Consider the following 20,120-nt stretch of genomic DNA (forward strand, 5'->3'; position numbering starts at 1 on the left):
CCTTACTGCGCTCTCCACAAGGCCACCCTCCTGCTCTTACCCTATGTAACCATATTGCTCTATAATTTCATTGCTCTGCGTTTTATTTCCATCAGTGCAGGTGTCATTGTGCAAATGCCACGGCAGAGAAAAATAAAAGAAAAAAGAAACAATTCATGTGTCATTACTGAAAGCTGTTAATGGTGCTCTGCTTCTTTTCTATTTCCTCAATTGTCATTTATTGTGTTCAGTGGTGCGGACCGTTAATTCTTCAGTAACGAGACCCTTTCTTTGTCGCCCTTTAGATTTCCCTGTTTCTCTCTTAACTGAAACAGAGACACTTTTTTATGCTCTGAGTGAATGATGTCTGAATGATGCCTTTACGTCAACAAATTTGCAACGAAAATGCATAGTCATAACAACAGAGCTCTTTGTCATCTAATCTATATTTAGTCTCAAGTTTCAGCTGCTTAATTATTGCTTCCCTTTTAGCTGAGAGTGCAAAGGCTATTTTTAACGGCTTTGGAAATGTATTCTTCCTCTGGCATCTTCTTTTCCACACTTCCTTTGTCTCTCTGTCCCTCTCTCTCTCTCTCTCTCTCTCTCTCGCTCTCTCTCACACTCACACACACACACACACACACACACACACACACATTTTAGTGTTATTACTGTGCTCTCTATTTGGCTGGACCTGAGCCAAGGTCTCAATCCAATCTATAAACATTTGTGACAGCCTTTTACAGTCACATGGGTCATGGGTCTGCCAACCAGTGCTGTGTTGTTTTGGGAGACCCTTTTTTCCCCAGCAGGAGACAGTGAAGGTGTGTTCACCACGGTAGTGTAATCTCAGACAGGCTGAGAGACGCATCAATTGAAAGGTGGAAAAAAATAAAATAAAACGGACTTGTAGCCTAATATGTATTGAGTTGAATTTCCAGCTACTACTTTACCCTTGCATGCACAATTTCAGGCTTATTCATGATCAAGTGCTCTTGCCTGATTGCTTTGCACAGGAAATCACAGGATGCTGCGACTGTATTTTGAAATTCAAAATGTTCTCAAGAGTCTTTTCCAGTATTTGTTTGTTTTTCATTTATTTTAGCCTATGCTCTGCTTTTCCCCTTGCAGAGCCAGAAAGAACGAGCCAGCATGAAGTCCTCTCCTGTCGCCCAAATCACCTACAAAGCAACAATTTTTAATACTTTTTGTTACGTTTTGTCAGCAGCGGTGATATTTTTCTAGTAGTTTCTAACGACGCAGCAACAGCCCAAACCTTTGTGTTGGTCCTGGGTTGTAAGCGTTTTTAGACTCCAGCCCCGGCAAGTCCCAGTTGGCCACACTGTGGAAAAATGGCACACTGAGAGCCTCAGCAGAACACCTGCCCCCAGCCTGACCTGTTGTTAGTGGATTTGATCCCAAGAGAATGATAGGCGAGTTACAAGAAATGCGCCACTGCTTTTTTATCTCTATCTCTCCCACTCCATCAGGCTTACTCAAGATGCAGCCAGGACATGTATTTTGTGTTTTCTGTCCTCCTTTCTTTTCACAACACACATAATGGACAAAATCATAACCGAGCAAGCGCCTTGTGTCTTGGAGGAGCAGATTTCTGCTTCTAGCTGTCAGAGCTTTTCCACTGCCTCTATCTGTTTACAAATTTCTGTAAGGTTCATTCAGTTTTCCCCTCAGGAGAGTACAGCCAAACTGCTTCACTTCACTGAAGTCAGCTTTTCCAGTAGAGTTCACATTGTCGTCAACAAACTGCTCCTAGGCATGTACATCCATTAGAATTGCTTTCTATGAGAACATCCCAAATGGACACTACATAACCACCTCCCCTCCTGGCTCAACCCATTTTTCCATTTCCATTTTTCTTGCTGCAAATTGAACTTCTTGGCCATCATCATGCCTCTCAGTTCAGGGACCAGGAAAATAGACAATGTGTAATACTTTTTTGGGGGGAATTTTATTCTCTGCCATCATGTGTTTTCTCATTATGCATCCCTTTGTCCCTTGTTTTTCTATCTGACAAACCATAAAATTCGGCTTGCCGGCAGCCCTCTTCCTTGCAACCATGGAGACAATCACTTGTCAAGGGTTCTCACAAAAATTCAGCTGTAAACTGGTGGTTAAAGTAAAAAAATATATTTCAAACATTCTGTATTATATTTGTCAGGAGTCAGGATGTCATAGTTTTTAACAGGTTGATGGGAGGGGGAGCCAGCGGAGGATACGTGGTGCCATCATGGCTGTCAGACTTGTCCTCTGCCCCCCGAGGGCTTTTGTGTAGATGGGCAGATATTCTTGCTGCTTATATTAGAAAAGTAAAGGGATAGCAGGGTGCTCACGCCAAGAGTAAACCTCCATTAATAATATTTTGTACATACAGTATGTGTATTGTGTGTGTGTGTGTGTGTGTCTCCATGTCCTTGTTATTTATATGGAAAGTGTGGGAGTCCCAAGGATGCCTTGTTGTCCTTCCTCTCCGGTGTTTGTAAATGCATTCATTTATTTGTATGCATATAGATGCATTATCAGCTGTATGTCTACACTGTTCAAATCAGTCTCCATTTTTAACTTGATATGAAGTGGAGTAGTGTGAAGTCTTTATACCATGATGGATGAAGTGTCTTCCTACCTAACCCCCAGCACTACACCTGGAAACAAGACACCAGTGATTAGAAGAGGTGCATCTTCCCTTTAATATGATTTCTTTCAGCTCTATAACTCACCACTCTTGTTTGTCATATTGTGACAGCTGCAAATGGAAAATATTATTTATCTTCACATCTTCACGTTTTTTGGTATAAAAGCTCTATATATATATAAAAGCTATATATATAGCTTTTATACATGTGATTCGCTCTTATTTTGCAGGAAGAGATAACGAATGAAAAATCGAATTATACCTACAGGTAATTAGGTTAATATCTCATCTGGAGGTAAGCAGTGTTTTCTCAGAAATCTGAGACTGATGTCCACTATAGTGATGATGACACACCTCCATGTTTGTCTCTTTGTCTGTTACAGACTGAGAGAGAGAGAGAGAGAGAGCGACAGAGAGAGTTTGCCCCACATCTCTCTTGCTGTAACTACCCTCCGGTACAACAGTCAGTGACGAAGCCGTCTGCAGGCGACAGACACGGAACCACAACTGATTCACTTCTCATCGCTTTTTGAAAACTGTATCTACAGTGAAGAAGAAAAAAAACATTTGCCATCAGAAAAAGTCCGAAGAAAAACTGAAAACGGAGTTTAAAAAAAACAATCTTTATACAGTCTGGATCTCAAACTTCACAAGACACCTTATACGGGTAAGTTATTTTTTCGAATACTTTATATCCATTTATTTTTTATATAATAATGTGAATTAGTGGCCTAAACATGTCGTTGCTGTGGATTTCTCTTTTTAATTTGTATTAACTTTTAACGGGGACAATAAAAAGCGCGAACATAAAGAGCAAATGCGTTAAAACTTCACAATTATGATTCAAAAGTTGCAAAACGACGCGTAAGAAAAACATGTTTCTTTGCTTGCATGAAGCTAAAATGCTGTTTTCTGAGTTTCCTCACCTTCACGTGGCCCTGCTGACCTGTTTCATTTAGATTAATGTCCTTTACAGTCTAAATGAAATGTAATTGTCACGACAGTGCAGGTTCAATTTATGAAATAAAGGTATTGCGGAATGAAGTCAGACTCAGAAAGCAGGGTGTGTCACTCCACTCATATTTTAGATTAGTTTTGTCCTTCACTTTGAGAGATAGCGAGCCATTTATGAAAAAAGAAAAGAAACAAACAACATTGCAGTCATTAGCTGTAACCACAGTGACAGCTGTATTTGCTTTTGGAGTCTCTCTCCATCCCTGTCTTTCACCCTTTCTCATTCTCATTCTTATTCATGCAGCTGATGATTATTTTTGTTAATTGGGGATTTGCATGCATCTACATTCAGGATGTTAATAACGGATGGGTAATGACTGGTGAACTGAATCCTCACATGGGGGCCACTTGATGGACGTCACAGGGCTGTCAGTCAGACAGACAGACAGACAGACAGACAGACAGACAGACAGACAGACAGACAGTCACTCAGTCAGTCACTCAGTCAGTCAGACAGACAGTCTGTCACCTTTGGGCATATCAGACCAATCTAGGCCACTGTTACTCTGGGGTAGAAGCCTTTAGTGTTTGCCCTCTGTGCAGGAGAATGGAAACACATGACAGTTTTGATTCTATTATGAAGAGGAGGACAAAGCAGAAAGTGCTTGACATTTAAGAGGATGGTCTTCAAACCAAATTCAAGGAGTGTGTTGTGATTTCTGTCTTGGGAACAAGACCATCATTTGGCCGTACGTCTCAACAACAACAACAACAACAACAACAACAACAACAAAAAATGCTCCAAAGACACCTGATTGGATTGTCTGAACAAACTATATTGACACCATTTCCAGACCCACATAGATTTAAAAAAAAAAGTCAGACAGAGTCAGGCAGTCAGATGAGACTGAGCGGCTCTAAAATAGCTTAACACACATAACACATGTAATGTATCCTCCAGTGGTTTTGCCCGTGTGATGCAGTCTGGCCAGATTGGGGTTTTTTTTGTTTTTTTTTTCCTTCAACTTTTGCCTCCAAACCGCAGGAGCAGATGCTAACACCCAGACTACTGCTGGGTTATTTTTTCCAGCTCTGTCACTTATTGACACTGTGGGACTCGGGCAGGATTGATGTTCTTGCCGTTAATAGTGTAGCAGGCAATACTTGGGCTATTGATCCCACCCCTTTCCAACCCCCACCCTGTCCCTACACCCATGGAATATGATTAAGGGGCTATGGCATCATGGGAAAATAAATAGAGGGATAAACAAGAAGAACATTTATTGATGAGTGTAATGTGATGCTTTTCTTCTTGGGTGGGAGAGGTTCAGAAAATCATGCATAATGATTTATGTTCTTTAAATGCAGAAATACAAGAGGGATTTTCAACCTGATTAGATCACTTAAAGTATCATTACTGCTGCTTAGACGGTGATTCACGAGGGAATCGCTGCAATGAAACACTCTGTTGCCTCCTCTAAAAGTCCAATTTCTTTTCAATGATATGAATGAGCACCATCACCAAATATAAATTAGTTACAGTGCAATATGAATATCGAAAGATGTTTTTCTTGCAGTGACATTGCCGTCCTCTGATCGCATTCATCAACTAAACCAGTTTAAGCTCATTTCAGTGTGTAGCTCTTTACCCACTGACCTTTTTTTCTCCTCCTCCTCCTCTTAAACAAATAATCTGCCCTGTCTGCGTTCATTTGATTGTATGTGTTGTTTAAAGGGTTTGTAAAGAGAGAAATACAGAGAGACTCATCTTTTCAATACTGACCCCTTTTCTCTCAATCTGTCAGATTCTGTTGGTGCGACTGTGTGTGTGTGTGTGTGTTTGGGACCTGGTGTGTGTCAGGAGGATATGGTGACGCGATGTGCACAGGCTGGTGTGAGGAGAGATGTACCAGCGCCAGTGGAGGAAGACGAAGGGGTAAAGGAGTGGATCTTCATTCATGGCTGTGCGTCTCACTCTTGTTCTCTGTTCTGTGGGGCCAAGCGTCCCCCCAGTGCCCGGACAGCTGCCACTGCGCCTGGGACACGGCCACGGTGCAGTGCTCAGACGCCGGGCTGCGGGAGATCCCAGAGGGGATCCCGGCTGAAACTGTCACCCTCCACCTGGAACGCAACTACATCCGGAACATCCCAGAGAGTGCCTTCAGCAACCTGGTCCACCTGCGGAACCTGTACCTGTCCCACAACCGCATCGACTCGCTCGCCTCGGGGGCCCTGCGGCATCTGGGCCCCGAGCTGCGCCTGCTCGACCTCTCGCATAACCAGCTGAAGCAGGCCAACAGGGAGGAGTTTGGCTCCACACATGCAAAGACACGCCTCTACCACAACCCCTGGCACTGTGACTGCGCCCTCCAGGAGCTGATGGAGTCTCTGAACCTGGAGCCCGAGACGGTGAACGGCATCATTTGTGAGAGCTCTGTGCGGGGTGTGGGTGAGGGGAGCAGGTGGGAGGACCCGGGGTCGCAGGGCGAGCACGCAGGTCAGTCGCTGGTCAAACTGTTGGATTCTGGGGTGAACTTCTGCAGCCTGCAGAGGAAAACCACTGATGTGGCCATGCTGGTGACAATGTTTGTGTGGTTCTTTATGGTCATTGTGTATGTAGTGTACTATGTGAGGCAGAACCAAGCCGAGGCCCGCAGGCATTTGGAGTACCTGAAGAGTTTACCGAGCCCACGCAAAACCCCCACTGAGACAGACACTCTGAGCACCGGTTTCTGAACTTATACTTGGCTGTAATTTAAATGGAATAATCAAACAGCAGTCTTATGGAGAGTGACTGATAAACTTCAAAATGCTGTGTGGAGTTACTGTAAGGCGACTGTGGAGGATGCAGATACAGAGGGAATGGACCTTTTACAGCTGGGTTTTGTGATTACAAGATTTCTTTTTATTTGTTACTGCTGATCCCCCTCCCACGTTTTTCTTAATAATTCTTTTCCTATTGCATTTTCTTCAGTTTATTGGTTTACCCATTTCACCATCTGCACAGAGAAGACAAGAGAGGAAACGGAAAAACGATGATGAAAGGATGAAATAAGACTGTGTCGAAAGAAATTGTTTGAACCTTATAACCTTCTTCTCCCTTTGTAGTCCCTCTTTCCTCTTCTTTTCTTCATGCCTCATACTGTGCCCTTTTCGCTTTCATTAAGCTCTAATTAGGAGTGTTTGACCAACTGACCCTTAATGAACACTTGAAAGGCACTAATCAGGTGGAGTGTATTTATCAGGTCAAAAGGGAGAGTTTGCAAACTCAAACGTGTGTCTTTGTCTAATTGCTTGTTTCAGTTGTGTGTGTGGGTGTGTGCGCATGTGGTGTTTTTGTGCATTGTTGTTGCGGCCATTTTTTCTTTAATAGCATTGCTTTTGCACGGATGCTATTTAAGCCTTTCCCATTGCACGGTCACTAAGCCAGTTGTTTCTGTGCTTGTGGAGAACTGCTGATCTAAATCTACTCTCAGGGAGCCATTAGAGCTGGAGGTGAACTATATTGTCTCCAAGCTGCAGCCACCAGCTCCAAAAAAATCTGGCTTAGTGTTCATACAGCGGACACAGATTGGTACAGAGAAATCTCAACCAGAAGTGGGTCGCTGTTATAAATTACATTAGTATAGCCATTTATCCTGAGAGGAGCTGTTAGTTTAGCTTTAATTAATCTCTTGAGTCCTGCTTCCTCTCTGCACTGATTGCTGTGTACAAATGGTTCCGTCTCCCATTTTCCATATAGGCTGTATAACTGATTTTTTTTTTATCTGCTGTGGAAATGAGCATTTTTTTTTCAGTTAGTACATTTAATGATTGTAATGTTTAGAGTAATGCAATTCCTGACACGTCGGGCATGTATACTATAGGTGCACTGAATATCCAGCTCAGAGTAAATGGAACAAAACGTGACTGGATTAACAGGCACCTTTTTTAATTTCACTTGAGTTCATCGTAATCATATTGACTGTGAGCTGGAGCATTATTCTCTGAGGGGAGGGGTTATTTGTCGTTCTGCACAGATACAAATAGAAACTGTAAAATGCCTCTCTCAAATTTTTAGTCAACAACATTTAATGTGAATTTAGGACAGTAGTTCCCAACTTGGGGGTCAGAACCCCCACAGGAGGGTAAATGATGAAAATACACAAAATGATGTTACGTTGTTATTTTGTTTCTCAGATGTTAATATGAGGGGTCAGGTGTAGCCATTGCTCCATTTTAACCGGTCTCAAGCCAAACAGGCTGGAAACAACTGGTTTAAGAGGATGTTTTGAGCCATGCTAGCAGCGTGGCTCTATGGATGGCAATGTCGTTTTTGATCTCTCATGATGTAATTTGGTACAAACATTCATGTTCCCACCTGAATTACTTGTAATAACTTGGTGATCCCTTAACCTGCAAAATAATGACATTATTCCCATCATCCCCAGCTGTACTTTGTGTTCACTGCTAATTAGCAAATGTTAGAATGCTAACATGCTAAACTAAGATGGTTAACAGTCATGGTAAACATCAACATTAGCATGTTAGCATCATCATTGTGAACATGTAGCTCAAAGTGCCGCTGTGCTGCTAGCATGGCTGTAGACAATTACTCTTATTCATATGTCTTTAATCCCTGCCGGGTTAAAGTGTACAGTTACAAACTTCTAAGTGTTCATGGATATAGTAAAGTATAACTGTCCCCCATTTTATTTAACAATTGGGTTGGTGAGAGCGGAGGCAAAACATAGAATAGGTCAACTTACTTTGTGTGCTGTAACGTGCTAAACGTGGTGTGCGTGTTTTGTAATCTACAGAGGAAGACTGGTTCAAGTCTGTGTTGTTCAGGATGAACACATAATTTGAATCAGAACTAGAGTCAGTCAAAGTATGAGTAGAACAATGTTGATATTGTTATGATAAATGTAAAATCCGGTCTCTGGTGGTAGACCACAGGCTAAAAGATGAGAATAAAAAAAGATGGATATTCTGTGACTTTAAAAACAAAACTCTCCGTGGATACCCTTGTGAAGCTCTGTTGGTGTAACTTCACGCTTTCCTGAATGTTATCTGTCTGTCACAAATCATACATCTAATGTGGATGTTGCCAGAGCTCAGTTTCCTGAATGCATCTTTACCATTAACATAATCTTTAACTACCTTTGGCTTATTATGATACAATAATGCTAATAACCCAAAACACAAGAACCAAGCATGTCATCTGTGTGTGGTTTTTTCTGTCGGTAGTTTTTTTTATTGGTGATGTATTTCTGTTCTGGTGATGGTTTTCTCTCCTGTTTGTATGCCATTAATTATTCAAACAAGGATAAAGTCATAGATCGGAAACCATTACATTAAATAATAAATGAACTATCAAAAAGTGATGTCTGGAAAAAAAAACAAAAAACAACACAACAAATATATAAAAAATAAAAGAAACGTTGCTCTACTTTGTTCATAGAAATGCTTCTACCTTTTATTGCTACTGTAAGTTGAAAAAGGCAAGAAGATGAGGAGCAGTAATAGTAGTACAGGAAGACATTATCAGTTCACAGTATGAGCTGATCATGGTCGGCAGTGTTTCCTATTTCTACTCTACCATGCGTTAAAATGAAAGGAAATGACTGAAAAACTATTTTACATTTATAAAAAAAGTACATGATATGAACTTTCACCACCTCCCTCTTCAACGTTGACTTTGTTTTTTTTCTATCACCGGCAAACAAATTCGAAATGACCCCGCATTCATCCCTCTCTCCACTGCCTTTGCTTGACATCTGAGCTGTTTCTCCCCCTGGAAATATATCCGGACATCACGACAAAAACACTAAGTGGAAGCAGGGCACAGTGAAATGTTTAGGCGTGACTTTTTTCTTTTTAAGGAATTTCCTTGGGGAAGAGTAAAACCCATTGCCCCAGATATTTCAACAGGGGGGAGCACAAAGCAGGATATAAATAAAAAGCAACTTCAGCCTGTTACTTGGTTTTGTCTTTTATTTCCAATTTACATTAATTAAAACGTAACAAAAACAAGTCATGATCATAATAATAATATAATAATGCTATTATTATTAATAATAATACTATTATTAATAATAAAAAATATACACAACCTCACACAAATGAACCCTCTGCACTGGCTGTCTGAACTGGAGCAACAAAGTCAAACACACCTTTAATCTCTTCAGCCGTGTGCGTGAGTACGCCGTGGCAGAGGGCACGCCCTGTGTGAGGGGACTGATGGGAGGACGTAGAGAGGGATGGGGGAGGGGGTCAAAGGTCACAGCAAATGGGGGGCAGCAGACTGGGCTTTCATGACCAAACTTTTCAAAAATATCGGTCATATTATTTGTCTAAAATATGGAATTTGTAAACAATGATTCACGGGGGAAAAGGCCTTAGTTCAATTTGTGATGGTTTTTTTTTGTGTGAGGTAGCTTTAAAATATCAAAACAAATATAAAGAAAACTTAAAAAAAAAAAAAAATTAGATGCGTTCCAAATTGGACATGCCTTGATTGTAAAAACTCATCAGGGGCATGTTTGTTTACATACATGGGTTGAAGCAGGAGGGAGGGGCGAGGCAGTGGACATTTATCACCCTGAAATCCAGAGTCCCAGGGTGAAATGCTCTCTCTGAGAAACTGTATATATATGTATACACACATATACATATATATACATATATACAAGTCACTACAAATGAGTATCTGGTTGTTAAAAAATACAGACTGTTTTACAACAATAGCACCATTGACTTTTATTATAATACACAGTAACTTTTTGATACACTGTGGCGGTAGAAATAGGAACACCTGCACTTTCTAAATAGATAGATTTTTGGTTTCAAGGAGATATTTATGTTTTAGTGGATATGGTACAAGAGTGATGACGTGGTTAGAAAAGAGGAGGAAGCAAGAGAGGAAGTTGGTGGAAGGTTTTTTTTTTTTTCTTTTTTAAATATGTGTAAGTGCGCTTTTTATTACTTAGCAACAAACTCAGTCCTACCGCACCTGGGACCCAAACCTAAACAATAAATAAATAACACCAACACATTTTTCTCTCTCTAGTTCCCTGGTATGTTCCCGTACTCTCCTCGTACTTCCTCCTTCTTGTTCGTGGATGTGGGGTCGGGGTGGGTAAGAGGGGGTTGCTGTTCACCCAGGACGAAGTGGAGGCTTTGGGGGGAATGCCGGGTATCCATGGGGCAGGGCAGGGCGAGTTGACTGGAGGCAATGCTGGATGAATCACAGATGACAGTTGCTAGTGCCATTCAGTGCAGATATCCTACGGAGTTCGACTTGGAAAAAGCACTTTTTACTTAGAAAAAAAGTCCCGTTTAAAAAAAGTGTCTTGATTTTTCTTTTTCTCTCTTTCTCTCCTCCTTTATCTGAAGTGTGCTCCTCTTTCATTTAAATTTTTTTCAAATTTCCACTTTTTTGTTTCTCTTCTTTTTCGATCCCTCATTCTCTACAAGAAGCAGACTGCTCCAACTTCGACTCCGAACTCCTGCTCTGCTCCACCAATATCCATGGGGGCAATGTCCACAATGGGGAGACGAGAGGTCTTCTGCGATCTGTATTCGATCACTGTCTTGCCCCACTGTCCTGTGTGTTTCTGCACAGAGGGGAAAAAAGACACAATGGCTGAAAAATGACCTATGACTTCACAAAAACTGCATGAGAATGAGATTAGTTAGGCGAGTCTGAGTGAACACCAGAGAGTAAAAAAATAAGTGAATTATACCAATTTGCGTCAATGTCTAAAATGATCTTGAGTATGCATGTAGAAAAACTGTGTTGAATAAGCCAGTCTTACTGTGCAGCCGTCCTCCATCACGCTGTAAGTGAAGCGGCTGTTGCCCTCGGCTCTGATCTCCACGTCGTTGGAGCCCTGCAGCAGCACGGCCTTCTTCAGGTTGCCCATTGAGGCGTCCATGTAGGCCACGCTGTTCTTACAGTGGTAGGTGAGGTTCTGAGAGGCCTCGGTGGACAGCAGTCTCAGGAAGGTCATCTGAATGGCAGCAGTGTTGGGCGCCAGGCTGTCATCACCATAGCTAAACTGCAAGGCCACAAGTAAGAAAGAGGAATGTTTTTGTGATTAATAAGCTGTTATTTTGGTTTTAAAATTTTTTTACAGACATGCTCAGATTTTTTTTAAAGCCCCATTGCTATAAAATGTTGATATAAAAATGAAGACAATCCTGAAGGCAGGGGGCAGGTGTACAGGTGAATTTTGCTTTCAGCCAGTGTGTTTTTTTGAAACCACCACTAGGAGTCACCAAAGTTGGAAATGTTCAAATCGTACACATAGGGACTTTAACGCAGATTTGTTTTAACCAATTCTCACACAGATTTTATTTTCCTTCACATTCAAATTCACTGTGTCTCCTGCTGCAAGAAAACCTTGATATCCCCAGGTTACAGTGGGTAAGGTTGTTTTGCGATAACTACTAATTTTTGTTCTGGTAGTACAGGACAAAAAGAAAACCGTAAATGACAGGCCGGAAAGCCTTTCAACACGTGTTCTCAAATGAGGACTCAAATTATTTGTTGGAAAATTGCATTTTATGAATCAGATACACCAAGATTTTTCTGTTACTAATTTTCTTAAAAATCTTAATAAATTTCACAGTTTCTTAATAATCAAATTCCATCCACTATCAGAACCCACTGTGCAGGGTCACCGGGTAGAGCGTATCCCAGCACACACTGGGTGAGAGGACAATATAATCAGTGTAACATGAATAAATTCCCTGACCCCTCTTTTTATAAAAAAAAAAAGAAAAAAGAAAGATAGAAAAGAAAACAATGAGACTTGAGCCAAATTAAAAATAAAATGCTAATGTCAAGAGTCAATCTGTGTTTACATTACAGTACGAATAGGAGTGGAGGGCATGGAGTTGAACGGAAAGCTGAAAATCGTGATGCGACTTACGTGGAATCCTCCGTTCATTGTCTCTCCGAACCAGACGTGTTTGCGGTCTTTGCTCTTGCTGGACCACCAGTTCTTGCGAGGGATGCTGGAAGGCTTGGGGTAGACGCAGGACTCTCCTGTCTCCATGTTGCAGAAGACCTTGATTGCATCAATAGTGCAGCCCTGATTGGGGTCGATCCAGTACTCTCCTACAGGCAAAGAAACCCCCAAAAAACATTAGCTCTAGGGTGAGATTTCTCCCCTTTTATGTAGCCCCTCTTGGCTGCATAAATAGCTGATTATCATCCAAGCTTTAGTAGATAATGGTATGACATATTGTTATATTTGATATATTGCTATATATGAGCCAAATCCAAATTTGAGGTGCCAACATGAAATGCCACATTACTTGTGTCTACTTCATCGCCCCACCCTAATCTGAGCACTTCTTCCCGGTGTCACTCACCGCTCTTCCAGTCAGGATGGCAGAGCTTCAGGTCCCTGCAGGTGCGAGCAGGGTTTTTCTTGGATCCCTCGGGGCTGCGGATGTTCTCTATCTGGTTGTTGAGAGATTTCAAGGTGGCGTCAACCTCAGCATCGTGCTGACGGAGGTTTCCGGAAGCCTGGTCGGCCCTCATGTACCTGAGAGGATCAGGGGACTTCTCAGTCTGACCCAGGCCAGCGAAGGCAGACATATCGATGCCAGGGCCGGGGGGACCAGGAGGACCGGGGGGTCCAGGGTTTCCAGGGGGACCCTGAGCGAAAAAGGAGAGAGAAAGAAAGTCAGAAAGATTATATTTATCACTTCACATGATTAAGGCATTTCTTTTTTTTGTCCAGTCATCGCTCCACTTGTGTATTCTCATTTCTTGCTCACAAATGGAGGATTATTCTTCCCTCTCCAATCAGACTAGACAAGTCCCTCCTCACCTCCCACAATAGGTGCAGGAAATGCTGCCATCTGTTCTGCAATCTGGCCTCTCATTTCAGTTTTCTCAAATTGGACTTCCCTCTCAGTTTGAACAATGAGTGTATCGCAAACAACTTGTGATATGTGATGCCAACAAAAGCTCTCGCTACGTCTTATTTACTTCTTCATCAAACTTATACATCTCATTCAGAAGGTCTTCAGACCCCTTCAGTTTTTTTTTTTTTTTTTTTACAGTTTGTTCATAAGGCTGCAACATAACAAAATGTGAAAACAGTAGAGGGTCTGAATACTCTCTGAATGCACTGTAGTTGCTTTAAAACTCCCTTTTTCCCAATGAAGTTTTTCTTTCCTTTTTGTTGTTTTGTGTCAAATGTCAATATAATTAAATTCATTGCTTTATTTGCTGTATAATTTAATCTATTCATTGATGGAGTAAGTCTTTTAGTAATCCCTCTTTAATTCCCATTTTAGTATCAATGTCTTCAAGTGGTATCAAGATATTATTCACATGTTTAAACAAAGCAATATTTTATATATTAATTTATATTTCTTTATTGGCCAAGATGTCAGGGTGGTTGTGATTTTGATTTATTAGTGACACAAATTTAGTTAGTTTATGGAACATTTGTTTCTAGAAGCAAAACTGAACCTGCTGCCCCTAAATTGGTCTGATTGGCCAATAGCAGCATGCAATTTCAAACTTGTGCCACATTTCTGGTTTCAAAGCAATGCTGTCATTTAGGGCTTTGGATTTTTGATGCAGTTCTGGTGTAGAAGCCAGAGAACAGGAATGTTATTGATATCAAAATCATTACTGCAATGATTCTGATATTTTCCATTAAATTTTTGCTGAATAATGCACCACTTTACTTTACTGCCCTGCCTCCTTCTCAGGTCTTCTTCATAATAACTTACTGTTGCCATTTGTATCTTATTATTTACAGGTGGAGAAAGTTCTGTGGGTACTCACAGCGGGACCGGTCTCTCCAGAGCGACCACGAGGTCCAGGGGGTCCAATGGGTCCTGGCAGACCGTTTGCACCGTCCTTTCCAGCAGGGCCAACAGGTCCAGGGGGTCCCTACATAAACAGACGGAGAAAAAGTCTTGATGTTAAGCTCTAAAGACACTACATGTGAAGTGATATTCCAATATTTTGCTATTGTTTATACTCACTCTTTGTCCAGAAGGTCCAGCAGGTCCAGTAGCACCCTGGTCTCCAGCTTGACCCTAGAACAGATGATGACAGATTTATACATAGTAAATCATCAGACTATTGTAACAAAAAGCAGTGGATGCACATTTATTTATATTCTGGCTAGATGCTTACCGGAGGTCCGGGCAGACCCTGCAGACCAGTGAAGCCTCTGTGTCCCTTCTGTCCTCTCTCACCGCCCTCTCCAGCCTCACCTTTGTCACCACGGGGTCCTTGGGGTCCCTGGGAACAAGAGTAAAGCTTTTTAATTCACCTGTGTTTGCTTGCTGAAGTGTTTCTATCCTGTAATCTCCAAATCTTAATTTCACTCTCGGATGGATAAACCAATTCTGTGTTCAGACTTTTGGTTATGCAAATAATTTAATGCGTGTGCGTGTCTGTCAATGTTCAGAAAGATACGTACAGGCATTCCTCTTGCTCCGGCAGGTCCTGGAGGTCCAGAAGGTCCTTGTGCACCCTGAGAAAGAAAAACAAAAGAGCTACTTATTTTACAGTAGAAACGTAGTGCTCGGGAAATGACTGGAGCAGTATTTTGTACTGACAGTATCTTTTAATATGTGGGGGATTAACATCATCATCTGGTTCTGTTTTTCCCTTTTAAAAGGTGCTCTCACCCAAACACCTACAAATCAGTGTGTGTACATACTGTATACCCATCACCTATGTGCCCTACTGTCCATTTCATAGTTGGTAAAGGAATAGTTGCTTGTTACAAGACCTGTAGGTAATTATTAAGATAAGAATGCAATTTTCCAAAATGTCAAATATGTCTTCTGGAGCAAGACAATTTTGCACAAAGGTTCATTTAAGGAGCAAATAATACAGATTACAAGTAGAACACCTCAGTGAAATGAACTGAATAAATCTGTGAAAAAGGGGAGACATTTTTTCTCTTTAACTACAGGTCAGTTAGACCGTGATAAAACACTTGAGACATCCTCCTCTGTGCTTATGTGCTATCAGACAATATGCTAATTTCCAGCAGGTGAAGAACCCACCTCATTATAATCATGCCTCTTCTCTGCAGGCAATAAAACTTTTCTAAGAAACACCCTGTTGTATTAAGAAAATGGCGACAGTTTCACTTGTGCTGGAGCTACTACTCACAGCCTCTCCTCTGTCTCCCTGTTTGCCGGTAGGACCAACAGGACCGGAGGCACCAGGAGCGCCTGGGGCACCAGGAGCACCAGCAGGACCGGTGTTACCACGATCACCCTGCAGCACAGAGAGCACAAAAGTCAAGTAATGGAAGCTATGAACACAGGATCTCCTACCTTTAGCCTGCACTGCAAGTAGAAATGTCGAGATACAGTAAGACTCAGAAATTTCCAAACACATTGAAAAGGAAAACAGCAGCTTCAAGAAAAGAAGTAGTGCTGCGTGCTGTCATCTGACAACAAAAGCTCTTGCACACTGAAAGGATGGACCAATAGCTCTCCAATCGTTTATTTGTGACAACAGGCTAAGATTCTGTTTGAGTTAAAGGTTATTGCATTTTCAGCAATTTAGTCATTTTACAGGCAGTTTAAGAACAGCTCTGGCAAACTGTTGCCTGAATCAATAAAATTCATGGTTTATATTGTTTGAACCAGAGATGCAATCACTGTCCAATAAGTTCATTCATGTCACTAACATTTGCTATCAAAAGCTGACAGGCAAAGGGCCTTAAACAGAATAGGTACAATGATTTGTAATTACAGCACAGAGTGATGGATGTAGTGTCCTGTGTTTCTCACCTTGATTCCAGCTGCACCATCTCTACCAGGAGGTCCATCAGATCCAGGGTTGCCCTGTGAGATGACAGAACAATATCAAGTGTTAATAGCCTCCACCTCCGGCGAGCCAGATGTCCTATTGAATACTGATCAGCTGCATTAATGATACGGTGCAAACACACATGCAAATGTAACATGATGCAAATCGCAGTGCATTTTAATGGACTTGGCCTCCAGACCGAAAATTCTGTCATGTCAGTCTTGGAATATGAATAGTTAAGATCGTCTGTGTGCTGGACATTCTCTGACCTCTCTGCCAGGCTCTCCTCCAGGTCCAGTGAGTCCAGGAGGTCCAACTGGTCCAGGGGGTCCACGGTCTCCAGCGCCACCAGGACCTCCCTGCTTTCCGGGCTCACCCTGAGAGGAGAAGACTCATTAGTACACTTAAACAAAATCTAATAAATCACAATAACATTATAATTTACCTAGAAATAGAACTCATCATATGATTTGCCCGCAGGTCCATTCACTCACACTTTTCACTCTAACATCTAAGTGAGTCACTGTTTGTGGAAACAACCCAGCGAACATAGTTTGGGTAAGATCACCATCCCTACGAACTGTTACAGATATATCTGGCTGATAATATCCTCCATAAACAGATATGTTGTGCAAGTTAAGTCCTCAAATGGAGATTAGGACATTTGGCCTCAGTAGTGGTATTCTCTAAGATCAGCATTGACAACTGCTTAATCGTGCCTTAGAGACCTGATAGCTGATGTTCAACAGGACAGCCTGAAAATCGGATTGTCTGAGTTCATGTGAGAGGTTATTCCCATTTGGACAACAATGAAATCTGTGTCAGAGCACTTCATCCTTATCTTGCCACAGTCTGTCTACATCTTAAAGCTCAGTGTTCTCTGCAGAATTCAAGTGTGAAAATAGGTTAACACCTATTAAAACTAGGTGTTGTAGACATAAAATACAGCATATTTTTGCAACTTCATCTAATCCCCTCAGATTTATTTAGAAACTGGTCTTGGACAATAGTTTTGTAGAAGTTTCCAGAACCTGGTCACTAACTCCAAAGCACAAATGTATTTGAATGGCCCACATTTCGATCCCATTGTGATCTTTGTCATGTTTTAAAATGTTCGCCATGCTGATAGACTCTATGATGACATAAAACGCATGTGTAATATAAAATACAGCAACTGCTCGGCCTATTCATCTCCTCAAATGTATTTAGAAACTGGCTTTGGTAATATTGGAGATGTTTCCAGCAGAGCCGCCATGATTTTCGTCAGTTTGAAAATCAGAAGCAAAGACGAGTGATGCATTCATCCAGTCAGTTGTAGTAATGGTTCGTGTTGATGTCTTAATTAATTACATCGACTAAATCTATTACACAGACCACTTGAAATGCTAATTTACCCACGAACAAGCTACTTAATCTAAAAACTAAATTTATTTACTTTTCTTTTATTTTCAATAGCGACAGAATATTGCCTCAATCCAGAGATACCAAACTCGGAACACCTGCTGCCTTCAAGGAGACCAAACTGTATCTGCACTTCAAACTCCACTTCCGTTACTGAAAGCACATGCTCGACTTGAAACGTTCCTGGGTGAGTTTGGCTTTTTTGGCACCTGTTTCATGCATGCTGATGAATAATTAAAGGTAAGGACATGCCCACTGAGATGTTGTAAGTAGGGGACATGGCTCGTGTCACATATCAGATAGTGAGAGATCTAAGCAGGGGGAGCCGTCTTGTCTCGTGTCACACTGTACATCAAATGGAGTCAGTTCACCAGGAGAGAAGCCCTGGCTCATGTGAGATGTGATTTGACTGTGATCTAATTAGGACAGCAGACTGACAGTCCAGAGCCAGTCTGAGGGTTTCTACACTCACTTGTGCTAAGTGACATTAGGTAGTGTGCTCTTGAGTTCCAGCCTCTAAAAAGTGAGGACTGTGTAGGGCTGTAACTAACAACTATTTTCCTTATCGATAAATCTGCTGATTATTTTCTTGAGTAATCAGAATGTATGAAAGGTAAGTCAGCTTAAACACACTGCACCTTGTGAGAAGACAAGCCAATAGACATGTGTTTTCTTACGCTGCAGTGTGATGAGCTCTCTCAGTCACAGAAGAAAAATGATTGATTGACATTATTAATTACTATTGTGAATCAAATATCTTATACATTTCTACAAAACAAGGGGATTTGAAGATTCCCCCTTGGCCTCTTGGAAATTGTGACGGGCATCTTTCAGTTTTTGTCTGACATTTATTATAGACTAAAAAGTAACCGATAGCTACCGTCTGAATCTGTATATTGACTACTTGAGTAGGTGAACATTATGTTACTTACAGAAGGTCCAGGCAGACCAGGGAAACCTCTCTCACCACGCTGTCCAGGTAGACCGACAATACCGCGCTGACCGGCCAAACCCTGAGGACCTGAAGGACCTGGGGGGCCCTGTGAGGGACAAAAAAAAAAAGAGGCAGAAAACAAAGTTAACATGTGGCTAATGTATTGTCATTTGCTGCCATTTATCATTTGTGCCATCAATTCATTTGATTAGAGTTTGTCATTATTTCATTATGTTATTTTTCTTCCTTTCTTTTCATTATTGAAATAAGATAAAAGCACACATGATATTTGAGACTAATACCAGTGATAATATATCGGCCTACGTCCTTTTATTTTACATGAACTCATAACATAAACATAACGCAGCCTTAGATCATTTGAAATTGTAAGATGTACATAATAAAAAGTTGAATGAATAAATAAATAAATATTAAAATAAACTAAGTTAATAAGTTAATAATTAACTTTAAGATCATTTTTTCTAAACCTGTTCGTAATATACGCTATTTTCTTTTTATAATTCCTTCATCTTTTAGCCTTGCCTATTTGGCCAAGAGGTTAGATGAAAAGATCCATATCACTCTTAGGTCTGTACAGTAAATATTAAGCTCCAGTGAGCAGCCAGTTAGCTTAGCTTAGCTTAGCATAGCATAAAGACCCAGCGCCTCTAATGGATGGTTTTATGTGTCAGTCCATTTCTTGGCTGGGAGCAGTGACTTCTGGAGTTTTGTTGTTACTGGGATGTTGCACACCAACGGACAAAGACTCCTTTGAGTCACCAAGCATTATAGTTTGTTGACAGATGGATACAACGGAATACAAAGCAGTTTATTTTAAAGCTTGTGTTTTAGCAACATTTTATTTATACCTCTGCTTGCTTCTGTTTCTGTCATGTTTCTTTATGATTTCTGATTTATTTATATCTTCTGTCATTTGCTCCATCTGAGATTTTACAACTCTCAGTCGCAGCAACACACATCAACATCAATCTCTCCATCCATCCTTTCAGGTCTGTTTCATCCACATCACCTCACTCCACTCTGCCACATGTCCTGTGGTGTGCAACACTGAAAGCTCCCCTAACCCATGTTCACAAAAAAAAACAAAACACCTGAGACACACCGTTCAGCTGACAGACAAAGGCCTTGATGTGTTAATACATGGTTCCAGCTTTCATATATGTAATCTATAGGGGGGAAGGGTCTGGACCCAGCAGCTATCTTCATGTTTGAGTATGCAATCATCTGTGATGTGTCATTATCTTGACAGGACTCGTTGTGTATGTTTATGACGGGTGTGTGCGTAGTGCTAAGTGCAGGAAAGGTAAAAGCCTGAGGTCCTTGTCATCAGTCTGTCACTGGGCCTGTGCTGCCCCGTGCTGTCATGTGTCTTGGTCTGCTATTAC

At 41.3% G+C, this 20,120-nt stretch overlaps 2 protein-coding genes across 2 annotated transcripts in view; one reads left to right on the top strand and one right to left on the bottom strand.

Moving 5' to 3' along the window:
- Positions 1-2,869: 2,869 nt before the first annotated feature.
- Positions 2,870-9,541, top strand: LOC111670197 (leucine-rich repeat-containing protein 3-like). The gene is made up of 2 exons (XM_023426823.2): positions 2,870-3,296; positions 5,389-9,541. Exon 2 carries the CDS (start codon positions 5,462-5,464, stop codon positions 6,317-6,319), a length of 858 nt encoding a protein of 285 aa, XP_023282591.1. The 5' UTR covers positions 2,870-3,296; positions 5,389-5,461; the 3' UTR covers positions 6,320-9,541.
- col2a1b (collagen, type II, alpha 1b) overlaps positions 9,013-20,120 on the bottom strand; it is a 50,498-nt gene continuing 39,390 nt past the window's right edge. Inside the window, exons 40-51 of the mRNA XM_087179448.1 lie at positions 18,713-18,820; positions 16,649-16,756; positions 16,361-16,414; positions 15,732-15,839; positions 15,028-15,081; positions 14,739-14,846; positions 14,585-14,638; positions 14,382-14,489; positions 12,947-13,235; positions 12,502-12,689; positions 11,383-11,625; positions 9,013-11,181 (exon numbers count right to left, since the gene is read on the bottom strand). Coding sequence (XP_087035574.1) covers positions 11,035-11,181; positions 11,383-11,625; positions 12,502-12,689; positions 12,947-13,235; positions 14,382-14,489; positions 14,585-14,638; positions 14,739-14,846; positions 15,028-15,081; positions 15,732-15,839; positions 16,361-16,414; positions 16,649-16,756; positions 18,713-18,820 — 1,569 coding nt within the window. The 3' untranslated portion in view covers positions 9,013-11,034. The remainder of the gene's footprint in view (positions 11,182-11,382; positions 11,626-12,501; positions 12,690-12,946; positions 13,236-14,381; positions 14,490-14,584; positions 14,639-14,738; positions 14,847-15,027; positions 15,082-15,731; positions 15,840-16,360; positions 16,415-16,648; positions 16,757-18,712; positions 18,821-20,120) is intronic.

This window comes from Seriola lalandi, unplaced genomic scaffold (genome assembly GCF_002814215.2).
Source record: "Seriola lalandi dorsalis isolate HSWRI2012SDOR001 ecotype SW California unplaced genomic scaffold, Sedor1 jcf7180002054840, whole genome shotgun sequence".
In the NCBI taxonomy this organism is placed as follows: domain Eukaryota; kingdom Metazoa; phylum Chordata; class Actinopteri; order Carangiformes; family Carangidae; genus Seriola; species Seriola lalandi.